This window comes from Vanellus vanellus (genome assembly GCF_965231255.1).
Source record: "Vanellus vanellus genome assembly, chromosome: 2".
NCBI lineage: Eukaryota > Metazoa > Chordata > Aves > Charadriiformes > Charadriidae > Vanellus > Vanellus vanellus.
In genome coordinates, this window is record NC_138906.1 from 80,429,325 (window position 1) to 80,444,775 (window position 15,451).

General features: G+C 39.0%; 1 protein-coding gene across 1 annotated transcript in view; it reads left to right on the forward strand.

Moving 5' to 3' along the window:
* Nucleotides 1-995: 995 nt before the first annotated feature.
* DROSHA (drosha ribonuclease III) overlaps nt 996-15,451 on the forward strand; it is a 69,270-nt gene continuing 54,814 nt past the window's right edge. Inside the window, exons 1-6 of the mRNA XM_082479094.1 lie at nt 996-1,852; nt 5,050-5,142; nt 6,104-6,335; nt 7,220-7,361; nt 10,430-10,584; nt 13,378-13,458. Of these exons, the coding sequence (XP_082335220.1) occupies nt 999-1,852; nt 5,050-5,142; nt 6,104-6,335; nt 7,220-7,361; nt 10,430-10,584; nt 13,378-13,458 (1,557 nt within the window). The 5' untranslated portion in view covers nt 996-998. The remainder of the gene's footprint in view (nt 1,853-5,049; nt 5,143-6,103; nt 6,336-7,219; nt 7,362-10,429; nt 10,585-13,377; nt 13,459-15,451) is intronic.

Sequence of the window (15,451 nt, forward strand, 5' to 3'; positions counted from 1 at the left end):
TTTCCAATTATGTGTGTCTCCTTTCCTTCTCTGTCTGCCCCTTATGGAAAACAGGATTTGATTTCTGCAACTGCTTAATTAATTTTTTTCCTCTCCCTCCATTCCAGCCAAGACACCATGAATGACTTTTTAAAATTTTATTTTAAAAGTTTTTTCCTTTTTTTCCAGTTTTTGGAACTTAACATTGTAATTAAAGAATGAATTTTAACTTTAATGAAGCATAGTTGTTTTCATTTACAAACCTTAATACAATGAATTAAATATATGCATAGTTTTGAGCAAGACTTAAGCCTACATGCAGCAGTGGCAATTGCTGGAAGGGTAACAGGGCCAAGCAGGCAGCTGAGGGATTTTTTGGGTGCCATTTATTTTGATGAAATTGGAGTAACAGCACAGTCTACGTAACATTTTTTTTTTTTTTTTTTTGGTAACCTGCAAGATTCTCATTCCACAAAAATACACCTACCTACCTTAAAATACTTTGAAATATCTATTGAATTCAGTCCTTTACACAATTTGGGTCTCAATTGTGAATGTAAATTGCTACTATCTCATTTAAAACTTACGTGGTTTGTTGGACCAGGTAACTTACAATGAGATGTTAGTCAAGTCGTTCTGCCTGAAGTTTAGAATCGTGTTCTAGAAAGGACTCCTCGTTATGGGACTTGGCCAGTTGTCATATCAGTCGTTTGTTGAAATTAACATTGCCCTAAGTCAGAGAGCGTGGTCCAGTTTGAGTTCAGGATTAAAGACAGTAGAGTGCTTGTGTGGATTAGAGGCTTAAATGAATCAAAGGGGCATAAATGACCTGTACCAGAGGTCCGAGGAGCACAAAGCTCCCAGTGAAAGACAGTGGACATCATTCACTGCTTCTGTTAAAGGAAATTGCAGAAACTGTAATTTCAGTGCTTCGGGAGTACTTCCTGCAAATCCATTAAGGACATGCTACAAAAATTGTGTGACATTGGACTTTTATTTTCCTCATTTAAAGGTGAGCCATGTCTTTCCATTCCGGGCGAGGATGTCCCCGTGGTCAGGGGGGACCAGGAACAAGAACTTCAACACAGACGTACCGCCCTCAGAACCTACGGCAGCTTCACCCACAACAGCCCTCTGTACAGTACCAGTATGACCAGCAAACCGCCCCTCCAACAACCTATTCAAACCCTCCAACCACCAGTTACATGCCCCCCAGGCCAGACTTTGTGCCCTATCCTCCTCCAGTGCCGCCTTCCACACAAAATCCCATCAGCCAGTGTCCCATGAGGCCACCATTTCCAAACCACCAGATGAGGCAGAGCTTCCCAGTCCCTCCGTGCTTCCCTCCCGCTCCTCCGCCTGTGCCAAATCCTAGCAACGCTCCTGTGTCAGGAACTCCTGCTGGGCAAAGCACCTTTCCTTACATGATGCCTCCTCCCACAGTACCGCATCCCCCACCCCCACCGGTCATACCACAGCAAGTCAACTACCAGCCTGTGTACTCCACAGGGTATTCGCAGCAATCATTCCCACCACCTAACTTCAATAGCTATCAGCACAACTCTGGCTCCTTTCAGAGCAGCGCTACTAACACCAGTGGTGGCGGCGGCAGCCATTTTCGGCACACGGGTCAGTATCAGGGAGAGAAATTGCAAAGTGAACGGCGGTCTCCAGAGAGGAGCAAGCACTATGACGAGCACCGACATCGTGAACATGGTCACATCCATGGTGATAGGCATCGGTCCACTAACCATGGGGATCGTCGGGATCGAGGCCGGAGTCCGGATAGGAGGAGGCAGGAAAGCAGTCGGCACCGGACAGAGTATGACAGAGGAAGGATATCGCCTCATCACAGGAGTTATGAGCGCAGCAGGTAACTTGAGGTATCTTCTGCCTGCAGAGGGAAAGCTGTGATTATTGTCCTGTAGTATTTGTTTGCATCAATGTTTTTCCCTTACCCTTGTTTTTTTCCTCTGGCTTGGGAGGTAGTCAGTACTCAGGTCTGATGGAAAGAGCTACTGTTTTTACACCTTTTGGGTACACTGCTTCTGCCTTACCTTTGCAAGCTTGACAGATTTGTTGCCCTTGTCCATGGAGATAGCTGGAAGCAAAGAAGTTCTTGTTTGAAGACTGAGCAGGTTGCTCAGTAGTGCTCTACTCTCGTGGGTATTTACCATTTGTGCACATGTGGCATGAAAGTAGAGTAGGGCACAACTTTGCGCAGAAAACTGCGTTCAAAGTTGAGCCTTGTGAACATTTAAGTCCCAGCTCTTCAAATTTTAAGATTTAGGTACCACAGTTAGGGTTCCATGTGTTACTTGAATTTGGTCTTTCTTTGAGTAAGCACTGTATTTGTAGAGAACCAGCACTTGGAGGGGGTTTACAGTCTGATAGGTGCACATATCTAATCCCTGCAGTGAGGTGTTTTAGTGGAAAGCACGTTGCACAGTGTTCTTCATCCTATGCTGTCCTCATCCTCATAGGAGACCAGTACAGATGTTTGGAGGCTTCACAGGACCTCCTAATGGGTGCTTAGACTAGCCCATGTGATTCTCTTCAGGATGAAGACTTTGGCAAGCCAGCCTGTCATCTCAAGAGAGGACTGAGGTGATAACTAGCATACACCAGTTAAAAGAAATAGCCAAGTTGTAGGCTACATTGACATCTTAAGATTCAGATGGATGAGTGTGGAGTGCTTCTTTTGGGATGTGTCACGAAGCTTTTGTCCCTGTGCTTCATAGACACAAACAGCTTGCAAATTATGAGCTGACCTGATGCAATTTGCTCCATGGTGTTTTAGAGCAAACCATTGTCAGTTAAATCTTTCAGATGTTTTAGATTTGCTCTGTTGGTGGCTCTTTTTGTGTCTAATCATATAGGTCAAAATATTCAAAGAAAGGTACTGGAAAGTTAAGTATCTAAATATTTATCAGGGCACTTGGATCACATGCTCTAATTTTAGAAGCTCTGAGCTTTCTCATATCACATGTGAAACATTAATTTACACATAGTGCCTGTGGAAACAAAGCCACTTTAATTTAGATATGCAGATATTTAATTGCAGAACATTAGACAGCCATGTTCCAAAAAACCCTCACCCAAATGTTACATTCAGTAAGTTTACTTTTATTTCCAAAAGAGGATTTTCCTAAAACTGAATGCAGCTGGTATTTAGGCACTGGCCTTTTCTGTATGACAAGCTTGTGGAATTTTCTGCCCTCTGTAAGTGACTCAAATATTTGCCATATAATTTCACAATTTATTGTTTAGATTTTAAAGTTCAGTTTTAAGTTTCAAAAATGCGTATTTTTAGCAGCTTCTTTCTCAAACACTTGTGGATTACTGCTTGAGGCCAACACCTTCCAGGTCTGCTTGACAATGTGTCTGTTTATTTTAATGAGAACTGTTTGCCAGCCTTAGTGTGGTTTTTTTGCACAGTATCCATCTCAAGCAAATCAGATGGCATAGAATATGCTCTCTCTGAAGACTGAAATCCATGCTTGAACAAGGCACAGGCAGAAAAGGATGAATGGGTGTGGGGAAGAACAATAGATAATTTATATGAACTTTGTGCTCTGTAAGTGTGCATTCTATTTCATGTTATGCATATGGAAACATAAATATGTATGTTCATAAATGAACTTGACTAATTCTGTTAGCCCACCAAACCACCTGATGCACAAATTTATAAATAATTCCTTGTGTATGAGCATAGTCATTTACTGGGAGATTGACAGATGTACAAATGACTGTGAGCTAACAAGTTGTGAGCTGTTAGCGGAGTATGACAACTGCCTGTGTGATATTTGCTGCCTCAGGTACACAGTAATTTCACAGATTCGTAGAATCATTTAGGTTGGAAAAGACCCTCAAGATTGAGTCCAACTGTCAACCTAACACTGCACCACTAAACCATGTCCCCGAGCACCACATCTACGTCTCTTAAATACCTCCAGGGATGGTGACTCAACCACTTCCCTCGGCAGCCTATTCCAATGCCTGATAACCCTTTTGGTGAAGAAATTTTTCCTAATATCCATCCTAAACCTCCCTTGGCACAACTTGAGGCCATTTCCTCTTGTCCTATGGCTTGTTACCTGGAAGAAGATACTGACCCCCACCTCTCTACAACCTCCTTTCAGGTAGTTGTAGAGAGCGATAAGGTCTCCCCTCAGCCTCCTTTTCTCCAGGCTGAACAAACCTGGTTCCCTCAGCTTCTTCTCACAGGACTTGTTCTCTAGACCCTTCACCAGCTTTGTTGCCCTTCCCTGGACACACTCCTCAATGTCTTTCTTGTAGTGAGAGGCCCAAAACTGAACATGGTATTTCAGGTGCGGCCTCACCAGTGCTGAGTACAGGGGGACAATCTCTTCCCTAATCATGCTGGCCACGCTATTCCTGATACAAGCCAGGATGCTGTTGGCCTTATTGGCTGCCTGGGCACACTGCTGGCACGTATTCAGCTGGCTGTTGACCAACAGCTCCATGTCCTTTTCCTCCAGGCAGCTTTCCAGCCACTCTTCCGCAAGCCTTCAGTTAATTTAAAGCTCTTTTGCCCCAGAAGTATGTTTGGGTGATCAAGTTCTTTATGTGTATGTGCAAATTGAGTCTTGTAGATGAGATTCATAGTTTCAGCATGATGCAGATTTTCTGTGTCTGTCTGCTTTTTGGGTGTGCTTGAGGTGGCTGTGAAGAAGAGAGGGCTCGCGTGAAACACTTGAATGACTGCTGTGCATACAAAGCTATTGTGCACAGAATAGGTTTTCTTCCCCTTCCTTGAGGCGTTAGGAATGGCAACAGGTCCTGTGGTGAATTTGTAGAAGTTACATCTGTACAGTATGAATTAACTGTCATATTGAGACGGATGGCTGTATGACAAAGGCAGAGGAGATAGTTGACTGTCTTTTACAAGTTTTTGAAGGTCGCTGCTAAGAATGTCTGGTTTTTAGCAGTCAGCACATGTGTGTTATTTTGTATAACAGGATCTCAGCCTGCTTCTGTGCTCCTTTCAGGTGTGGAATGTATGAAATGCCAGATTTCTCATTTAACTTGTGTTTTGAACTCCCCAAGGGAGCGGGAGAGGGAGAGGCATAGACATCGTGACAGCAGAAGATCACCATCATCAGAGAGATCCTACAAAAAAGATTACAAGAGAGCAGGAAGGTAAGGAAGGTTATGTTCGGTCTCTTGTGTATTTGAGGCTCTCTGTGTCCATGCATGTGAGTTTTCGTGTGTGTATATGTGCCTGGTTTAAACTCAGAAAACATGAGTTACTTAAATTTATAACCATCTGCTTATACATGCAAATGTTAGTTTTCTCAAGACCTTGTAGAGTTAGAAAAAGGATTAATCTCTGGAGAGGGCTTCACTGCTGTGTCCTAAAGACTTCCTCTTATATCTGCTTCCAGTCTGTAAAGTACAAAGATTATTTAAAGTCATTCTATATTTAGATTATCTATTAGGAACATTTTATATTCATGCTCATTTCCTTCTGAATCTTGGGTGGTTGAAATCAGTGCAACAGTATTGGCTTTGTAGGCAAAACCAAATAGTTTTCCTGCATTCAGCTTTTGAAAGCATTGCTCTTGCAATACATAAGGAATATCATGAGTTGTGTTTTTCAAAGGAGTGCAAGAGTTAGAGTAACACAAGCAGTGTGACTTCTGTGTAATCTTTCTAATAAAATCCTAATTCTTTGGTCATGCAAATAGTTTGTGGGCTATGTATTAAAACTTCTTTATATTGTAACTTCTAGTTGTGAGTGATGTGACACTTAGTTTTTCGTGACGAGTTTCCAACTTTGGAACAAAATTAAAAGAAAGTAATCTAGAATGCAAGTAGAAATTTTAATGTAAAATAGCATATATTTTTTCGTTTGAATTCTTGAATAAGGTTTAAAATACAAAAGCACTTTCAATTTTAAATTTTTTATAGTAGGTCAGAACTACAAAGTGCTCTGCTCTTTATGTTGCAAGTTAAAAGCAGGATGAAGCAATTGGATTTTGCTGTAATTTATATGATAGAACGATGTACTTATCTGTAGCAAACTATTTGTTTTTCATTATAAATCTGTCATTGTTAAAATAATAAAGAAAATTACTTTTGTTTACTTTCTCCCACTAAGCCGATCTCCAAGTAGAGAGAGAAAAAGACCCCGATGGGAGGAGGACAGAGAAAGGTGGTCTGAGAACCAGAGCTCCAGCAAAGATAAAAACTACACTGCTATCAAAGACAAAGAATCAGAGGAGAATGCATCTGAAAAAAATGAAGATGAAGATGAGGAATTACTTAAGCCAGTCTGGGTTCGCTGTACCCATTCTGAAAGCTATTATTCCAATGACCCTATGGATCAAGTGGTATGTTTGTGAGAGAACTCTAAAATTACTGTAAACAGTCCTTTATTGATTATTTGATTACTTGATTAATATGAACCCTTCAGCGGGATCATGTTTTGTGTCATTTAATCCTTCTCTCCTCCTAACCACCTCAGTCTTTTAGCTCTGTTAAGGACTTTATTTGTTGGTATTCTTCTCTGTTTTCATCAGTTTCTTCTCTTTGTTTTCTTTCAGATTAGTGGTACGTGGAAGAGGGGTACTTTTTTGTCTTCAGGAGGGAAGGGTGGTTTTTTTTCTATTATACCTGTATTTGAGCAAAGATGGCTCAAGCACCATATGTTCCCACGACCTTGGAGAAATTTTGTACAGAAGCAGGAAGTCAGGATTCTTTGTACTTGACAATAACACCTGCTGGTGGAGCAGTGATAGAGAGAGGGAGGTTTCTGGTTTAGTTTTTTTTTGTGTTTGTGGTTGGTTGTGGGTGTTTTTTTGAGAATGACGTGGAGAGTGAATTCATGGTATTTCAAAGCAGGCAACAAAATGAGCTGAGTTTTGTTTCCTGTGTGTGATAAAGTTATTTTTAATTGCAAAATACTTTCACAGGTCTCCTGTTTCTTCTAAACCTGTTGAAAATCAGGGCTGAGCTGTACAAGTATACTTAGCTGTAGTCCTGCTTCGTTAGGCCAAAGGTTTGATGAAAAAGTGTCAGCAAATTAAGTAATTTCTCTGCCGATTCACCTGGTGGAGCAATGTAATGATACGCTAAAGCCTTATCAAGTATTTCCATGTTTCATTGAACTACACTGTCTTTTCCCCCTCTTGCATTTCATTGTGAAACGCTGGCACATGTTTTGTTCATGTGCTATTTCAACACTGTCTTTTTTTTTTTTTTTTGTAATTAACAGGGCGACTCTACTGTGGTAGGAACAAGCAAGCTCCGAGACCTGTATGAAAAGTTTGATGACGAGTTAGGAAAGCGACAAGCAAAGGCCAAAGCAGCCAGGCCACCGTGGGAGCCACCAAAGACCAAGCTGGATGAAGATTTAGGTAGGCAGAAATGATGACAGAGCTCTGAAATGGAATAATTTGTAGTTAACCTGGTTTTGGCAGCTGTGTTTATTTAATAAGGTTGGTACGTTAATCTGTGTTTAACTCCTTTCTTTCTATTGCATAACCATGGGAGTTTTACTGTTGTCTTTGACTGAAGTAGAGCTAGATTCTTTACCCAGAAAGCCTAAGGGAAAATGGAGAGTATCCAGCACTGCCTTGTGCTAAAGTCTCTTCCATGGCATGAAAGCATGGTCAGATAGGCCAAAGCATGGCACACAAGAGCCTTTGAGGAGCTCCTGGTCTTGTATTTCTAAAAAGGAAGCAAGAGTAGTGGTGTTAAAATCATATGGATGCTTGTTATGGCACTGAGTTCATCTTTCTTCTGGATTGTGTTTTGCAACTCTGCTTACTAAAATGTTATGCAGAAGTATCAGTTTTCGAAACATAGTTTATCTACATTGTCACGCACCCCCCCATGTGGATCTTCTTGCAGTGAAATGTTTGCTAGCTGTATCAGTTATTGGGGAATACTGGTTGAATTAGCAGGGCATACTTTTTGATAGCAATTTGTCTACTCAGAAGTCAGAGAAAGCTATTTTTCTTGTCTTGTGAGAACTGTTAGCTGTTCTTTCTATAATTCCATCATTAGAGTGTTTCATAGTATGTTTTTCAGTCCATTCCATTAGTTCAAGAAATTCTTAGGCATATCACATTAATTTAGGTACCCTGTTGGGTTTGCTTTTTAACTGATGTTTCATGTTTGCCTGTTGAGCTGCTTCAGACTCTCGTATCTGAGCTTAGTAACTCTTTAAAAATCATATGTAAAAGATTCTGAAGTTGAAATATAGGTATATAATGACATGGTCAGTTACATGCTGGCAGTATAAAAAGATACAGTAAAGATAAAAGAAAAAAAAAACCACAGATTAAATGAATTCACAGTGAATTCACAAGTGTAAAGGAAACACCTTCATAATGTCTTTTTGAACAGCAGATTTGCACATATTTAACTCACTCAAGAATCATTAGCAAAATTAACTGTTGGGTTTTTCAGGACATATATTTTCATGTGGATGAAGTGAGGACAAAACTGCTACATTAAAACATACCTGTGTAAAGCCTTCACTTCCTCAGATCTCTGCAGAAAGAGTTTCTTTGCTGCTCCAGGCTAAAATATGATAGGGCCAAGAGCAACTTCTCTGTTTCTTTTTCTAATCTTTCTGGAGGACCTGAAGGCTTTGCATCTGCACTGGTCCCCTGGGCTGACTCGCTGTCTGTGACAGCTTCTCCTACAGCCATGCATCTGTAGCGTCTGATAGTTTGTCTTATTTTGTACATAAGTAAATGCTGTCTCTGTTCTGCCTTCCGTTAGCAATAATTGTGTATTGCAGTGAGACAGCAATGCACTTTAAGAGCAATTTTAGATCACAAAAGGCTGATTTCAATACGTGTAACCAAAAGTTTTGCATTGGTCTTTTGGAACTCCAGCTTACTCTTGCAGATCCCACACTCATTTCACACCTAAAATTAGACTTATACAACTGGTTAATGTTTGTCAGAGAACTTTTTAAAACTCAAGTGTTTGTGAATATTTGTAGGAACATAGGTGTACGCACATTTAGACAAAACTTGATTTCAGTTAAGCATATGTGACCAATGTTAACTGTATATCCCAAGGATGTATTTTAATAACACATTATGCTGAGTTGTGGACTGTATGAAAATACAACTTGATTTAAAAAAAAAAGAAGCATATTTTACTAGTAATATTCTCTCATTTTCTCTCTCTCCCTCTTTTTCTTTTAATTAAGGAGAGTCTTGTATTCAGTAAATACACGTTTTTGAAACCATAGTTGCACAGCATTTCAAAGCACTGACAGCATAGTAATATGTTTTCTCTTAAGTCAAAACTTAGAAATGGAAGAAATGTTGCATCCCTGCTTCCAAGAATAATAAACCTTACTTGCATCATGGTATATATCTTGGCTATGAAGGCATTTATTTAAATTGGAGCTGAGGAGATCTGTGGAAATGAGTGACATTACATGCATAAGAAAGGGAGTCACTTGTAAGTACCACAGGAGGTTAGAGAAATGTGATATCAGGCTCTGGGTTTTTTGTGTGTTGGTGTTTTTTGTTTGGGTTTTTTTTTTTTGTTGTTTTAAGTCCAGACACTTATAAGCATTATTTTGACAACACAACAAAGGAGACATTTTAGCAAGTCTAAGACCATCTTCTCTTTTTTTTTTTTTTCCCTTTAGCATTGTTCTCCCCTCTGGTACATCAGAAAAAATATTTCAGTTAATACAAAGAAAAATGTCTTTTTAAAAAAAAGAAAGTAAGGAGGACAACTCACAGAACAGGGCTTCTAAAAAACTTATGACTGGATTCACTCAGCAAGTAGTTTCAGGTTTTCTTCTTGTCTGTGGTTTCTAATATGTGATAATGGATTTATTAGAAATAATTGATATTGAAAAATTAGTCTAACACTACATGTTCTACAATAATTCTATACATATATGTCTTTTTGAAACTCTTAAATAGACAATACCTTGCTACAGACAGGAGCATTTTTTAGGTAAAATGAAACTAGACATATGCACTTTGCTCATAGCAAGCAGAATTAACTTTTAAACAACAGGTTCTGTTTAGCTCATGCTGGTGACCGTATGTGTATTCTTTCTCTTTTCTCTCTCTTTTCTTTTTTTTTTTTTTTTGACTTTCCCGAAATACTTGTGTTGGTTATAGCTCTATAATCTTTAATGTTAACTAACTGAAATGGTTCTTCTACAACTGAGCACTGGTGCTCCTGGACAGCCAAACAGCAATCTCTCATGCATGCAAACAGATGCAGTTGTAAGCATTTAATATCCATAGCATTTGCTGTCATTTTTTATTAAAAGTGTGGTTGCTGTCCCTCTTTTCACTGGTGCGAATGTCATGTACAACTTTAATAACTTTCAGTGTGCCACAGTTAGCTGTCATGTTAGAGGATGCATTGCTATTGGAGAAGAGAGCATGTGGAAGTGATTTTCAGCTGACTTTATTTTCCCTCTGTGAATCAGAGAGCTCCAGTGACTCGGACTGTGACTCTGAAGATGACAGCAGCTGCTCTAGCAGTTCGGATTCAGAAGTTTTTGACGTCATTGCAGAAATTAAGCGTAAAAAAGCACACCCTGATCGTCTCCATGAAGAACTGTGGTACAATGATCCAGGACAGGTACAGTGAGAGGAAAAAGTTCTCTGTCTGGAAGTCATTCTGCCCTGTAGACCTAAAATTCTGCGTTGTTGTCAAACATGCTGGGTGACATCTATTTCAAGATGCAGTTTTTAGCACCCCTTTCCTTTTCCTCTTTCATCTTCTTCTAAGCACTTCACTTTTGATTTCATGAATCCTGGGGTTTATTCAGCTGGAATCATGTCTGACAGTGTTAATAAAACCTGAATTGGTAACTGTACTAATGTCCTCTTAGCCCTGAGATAAAGGTACACAGATAAATTCTGGGATGGAGAAAAGGCAGCATATTTACCTCCTTTACAAATTTTTCACCTAAAAGCTCTCAGTTCATAATGATAAATAATGTTTTAAATATGCAGTTAATGCTTCTAATTTCTTGTCTAATGTTTTTTTTGTAATTGCATGGAGATTATAGTTCTCATTAAACATAATTGCTGAGCTCATGAAGTGTTGTTTTGAATGTATACATTGCACAGAAGACTAGTTTTTGTTTGCACATTTGCCATCTTCATCTTTCTTACTTAAATATTTTACAGTCTATTCTAACTCATTGTCAAATGGCACCTCAGTAAATTTATTTTCCTGGCACTTTGTGTGATGCATGAGTTTAGCATGCAACAAATCATAATGCCAAGAGATACTGCAATGCTTATTGCCACAGTGGTAATTCAAAGGTCTGCTGAATATTCTACTACAGACTCATATTTATGCTTCCAGTTAAAAAAAATAATAATTTGACTGAGCAAAGCTAGCTGTTTTTATTTGTATGGAAAACAAAATTAGCAAACTATTTAGATATTTAACTGAAAAAATTGTGTAGCTCTTGGGCACACTTCAAAGTAATGTTCCAGGCCAGAGTATTAGCTAAATAAAAAGAAGTGGAATAACTGTTGGATGAATAGATTCAGGAATGTGTGGTTTATGACTTTCCTGCTGAAAAACTTTCTTTTCCAAAGACTTTCTTGAGACTGGCTCTTCATCTTCCTTGAAGGGGCTGAAATCAGATCATGGTGAGCTTGTCAGCGCTGTACTACTTCTGAGTAGATTTTATTTGAAAACGTTTGAAGTTTTCCTAGGTATTTAACTGGTGTGCCAGAATGCTTTCTAACTATCACTACATAAACCAGGAATGATTGCTGTGCACACTAGCACATGCAAGTACACTCTCTGACATGGAACTAGATTTTTAGGATAGATCTTTCCAACCCTTCAGTCTGAGCAGTGTGTTTGTTACTTTGGATAATCTCCAGCAGTGCTGGCTGTTGCCAGAAAATAAGTTGTTAAAGCCAATGCTACCACAGTGGCAAGTTTTATTTGCTTGTTTGTGTTGCCCTGTTGGTCAGAGAAAGTTAAAAGCCATTGCCTTAGTTTATGTAAAATTATGATCTTTAACTCTCTTCTGTTTTCTGGCTGCATAAGCCAGTGGGGAAGTATGCCTTTACCTATAGGCATGATTCAATTTCATTGAACCTGTACTTTCCTCAAAGGTCTCTGAGTGTGGAAAAAAACGCGTGAACAAAAAGTTGTCATGTCACTCTGTTGTTAAGATTGCATCACTCAGTTCCCAAAGGACTAGAAAGGTGTCCTGCTTACATTCCTTTGCATGTATGCACCGTGCCAGTCTGAAGTGATTAAACTGAGATTAACATTCAGAGAATTAACATCAAAATTAAAAAGTTGCGTCCCTCTCCTAACTGCCTGAAGACTACATTAACAGCAGTTTGGTGGGTTTTGCTTCCTGAGGTATCTTCACATTGTAGGTGTTTGCTGGTGATACTCTTTAGCTCTACCTTGGATGCTGTTTCCATTTTCAGACTGCTTATAATGGCATGGAAAGTTCTGATGTGGTTTTTTTTTGGTTTCTTTTTTTTTTTTTTATTGCAAGGTTATTGGGTTTTTTCTAAGTCTAAAAGCAATGTTTCAGTTCTTGCATTCATACTTTGAAAAACTCCATGAAAGCCTGGTGTTGGGAACTTCATTTGTTTCTCTGGTTTGATTCTGGGTGGTGGTTGTTTGTTTGTTTGTTTGTTTTTTTTGTTGGATTTCTGCAATAGGCATGATGTTAAGAGCAGAAAGCTTTAGGGTACTGCAGTCATTGATAGTCTGCATTAAACTTGGTCATAAAAGTGAAAAGAAAGACACTAGTTTTATACTGTGTGCAGTGGCCCTTTTTGATATACCTACTTGATGCAACCATACAGAATACTGAAGTGTGTTTTGTTTTTTTTTTCCCCCTTCATCTTTTTTACTGATCTGTTTGCAGGATGCAATTGAAGTGTTCCCATTACTTCTTTAAAGTAACAAGTAAAATCTTCAAATGGTCTGCTTTGCATACTGTTGGTGATAGCCTTGCCACATTGCAGAGGGGTTAACCAGGGATGAGATTTCAGTCAGTGAACTGTGTGGAACTGTTTGAACATGGAGAGCATGTAAATATTTGCACGTGCATGTTTGGGACCTGAATCTCATTTTAGGCAGATGGTGTTCTGTTTGTATGTATAAGAAATGGAAAAGATGTATATGATAGTAGAGTGGTATGCTTCTGCTGAGAGCATTTTTCCATCTTGTGCTTCTGAAACAGTGATGAAATTCTAATGCTATCGTACAGTTTTCTTACATTGGTTTATACTGTTTTCAGTTTTATTGGCTTAAGAACATCCACTTAATCTAAGCATGACAGGCTTTTAGAAGCATCATCACTCCAGGCACTAAAACCAACATACTTTTCCAAAACTGTTTTCCAATAAAAACAGAATCCTATTTTGTTTTTGACAGATGAATGATGGACCTTTGTGCAAGTGCAGTGCTAAAGCACGACGAACGGGAATAAGACATGGCATTTATCCTGGCGAAGAGGTAACTAATTCTAAGAATTGCAATTATGAATACAAACCTCATGCTGTAAACACATACTTGGGTTGATTTGATTTTTTTTTCCCATGATTTACAGGCTTATTAAAAACTCCTGTGCAACTTTAAATCACTTACTTGTGTAACCTCATATTTAAAATGCAATACCTATAATGAAATCCAACTGAAAACTATGGAAAACTTTTGCTTGTATTTCTTTAGTTCTAAGTTTTTTGGTTTTTTGTTTGTTTGTTTGTTTTTTAAAGTTTCTGAAGCACAATAACATTGACCACAAGTTCTTTTTTATTAAAGATCTACCATCTTCAAGTGGATGAGTATGTTATGAGCGCCCTCTTTGTGAAGGGATTGCTTTAAAAGTAAATAAAATAATAATTATGCTGCTGACAGGAGCAGGAAGCTTGTCAGGGTGTATTCTTGCCTTAGCACTAGAGCATGTCTGCACTGTGCACAGTACTGTCTGCACACTGTCAAACAGTTTAAGTTCTTTATGAATACTTGATTAGAAAAAAAGACTCCATCAGCTTGCTGAAACACATTTTATAATGGTAGTGCCCTTCTTTTGAAAAACATGGTTTAAATAGTGTTTGGGTATTTTTCCTTTGAAATACTAATTTTTACACAGAATTCTTGGTGATCAGTATTGTTTCTGTAAAGAAAAACAGTGCTTGGACCACCTCAAGCTTTTTTATTCTAAAAAAAAGTTCTTGTGAAAGAATTAGAGAACATTAATATGCAGGTTTTACAATTTACCTTTGTAATCTTTCTTGAAGAATTTTGTTTTTCAATATGACTTTTTACATGTATTTACTGAAACATTCTATTATTTCTCTGCATTTAAGGATTTGCGAATGTTTCGATGTGTTATTCCATTTCAGAAAAATGGCTTTGGTCTTCCTATAAATGGTTCCAGTTCAGGATCAGTTCCTCCCCACATTGTCTGTAGAGTTTTTCTGGGACAGAAGGAGGGAGAAAATTTTAGCAGAAGAAAACTGGTATATAAAACTTGCTGCATGAAGGAAGCTGCTCCCTGGAACAAGGCTAGCTGGGAATTTGTGGTTTCAGAAAGTCTCCTGGGATATACTAATTTTCACAGTGTCCTGTATATACAACTGCCTAGCTTTAAACTGGCTGGTTTGGAACAGTCTTGTCACGCCAGTGAGAAGCTTAATTTGGGGCTAAACAGCAAGAGTAATAACCCTACTTATTGGATGGGTCTTGCAAAGTGCACAGAGCTGCGTGGTGGTGTAGCTCTCTTGCCATCACCATCAGGCCAACTTTTGTAATGCTGTTTAGAGTAGTACCCTGCTCACTGCAGTGATTTCCCCTCCCGTTTCACTATGCAGACAGATGTATTCTGGACGGGCTGGTGGCAGCCTCTGAACTGCAGCAAATTGGATGTAGGGAATGCGAGAAACTGGTTTTATCTGACTGCTGAGGATTTTTAGGTCTTTAAACTGGACTGCTTCAGAACAGGCTGGAAAAAAAACATGAATCCCAGGCATTTGGTGTTGCATCAGAGTGCACAGAGGGCTGGCTGGCTTTGGACCTTGCAGGCAGGCATCACAACCTGGCAGATAGAGCAGGGTTACTAGAGCTGCCTCTTGGTGATAGACTAATCCCTTCTCTTCAGACCCCAGATTTGCCCCAAGCAGATGAGCTGATATCTGTCTATCTTGATAACAGACTTTGAGATCTTCCCATATGAGGTCCGGGTTCCTTTTTGTAAGCTTTTAAAATCAGTTTCCTGAAACAAATGTATGTAGAAGATGAAATTAGTTTGGTATGTAAACAAGTAACTGCTGTGTGTAAGAAAGATGGAGAGTGAATGGAAAATTACAAAATTACAGCAATGTTTTTCACCTTTTTTTGCTTTCGAATAGCTTTAAAAATATCTCTGAAAGTGAAAATGTAGATAAGGCCCCACTTTCCCTCTTCCCAGAATGCTTAATTATGACTACCTGCTTTTATTTAATTTTTC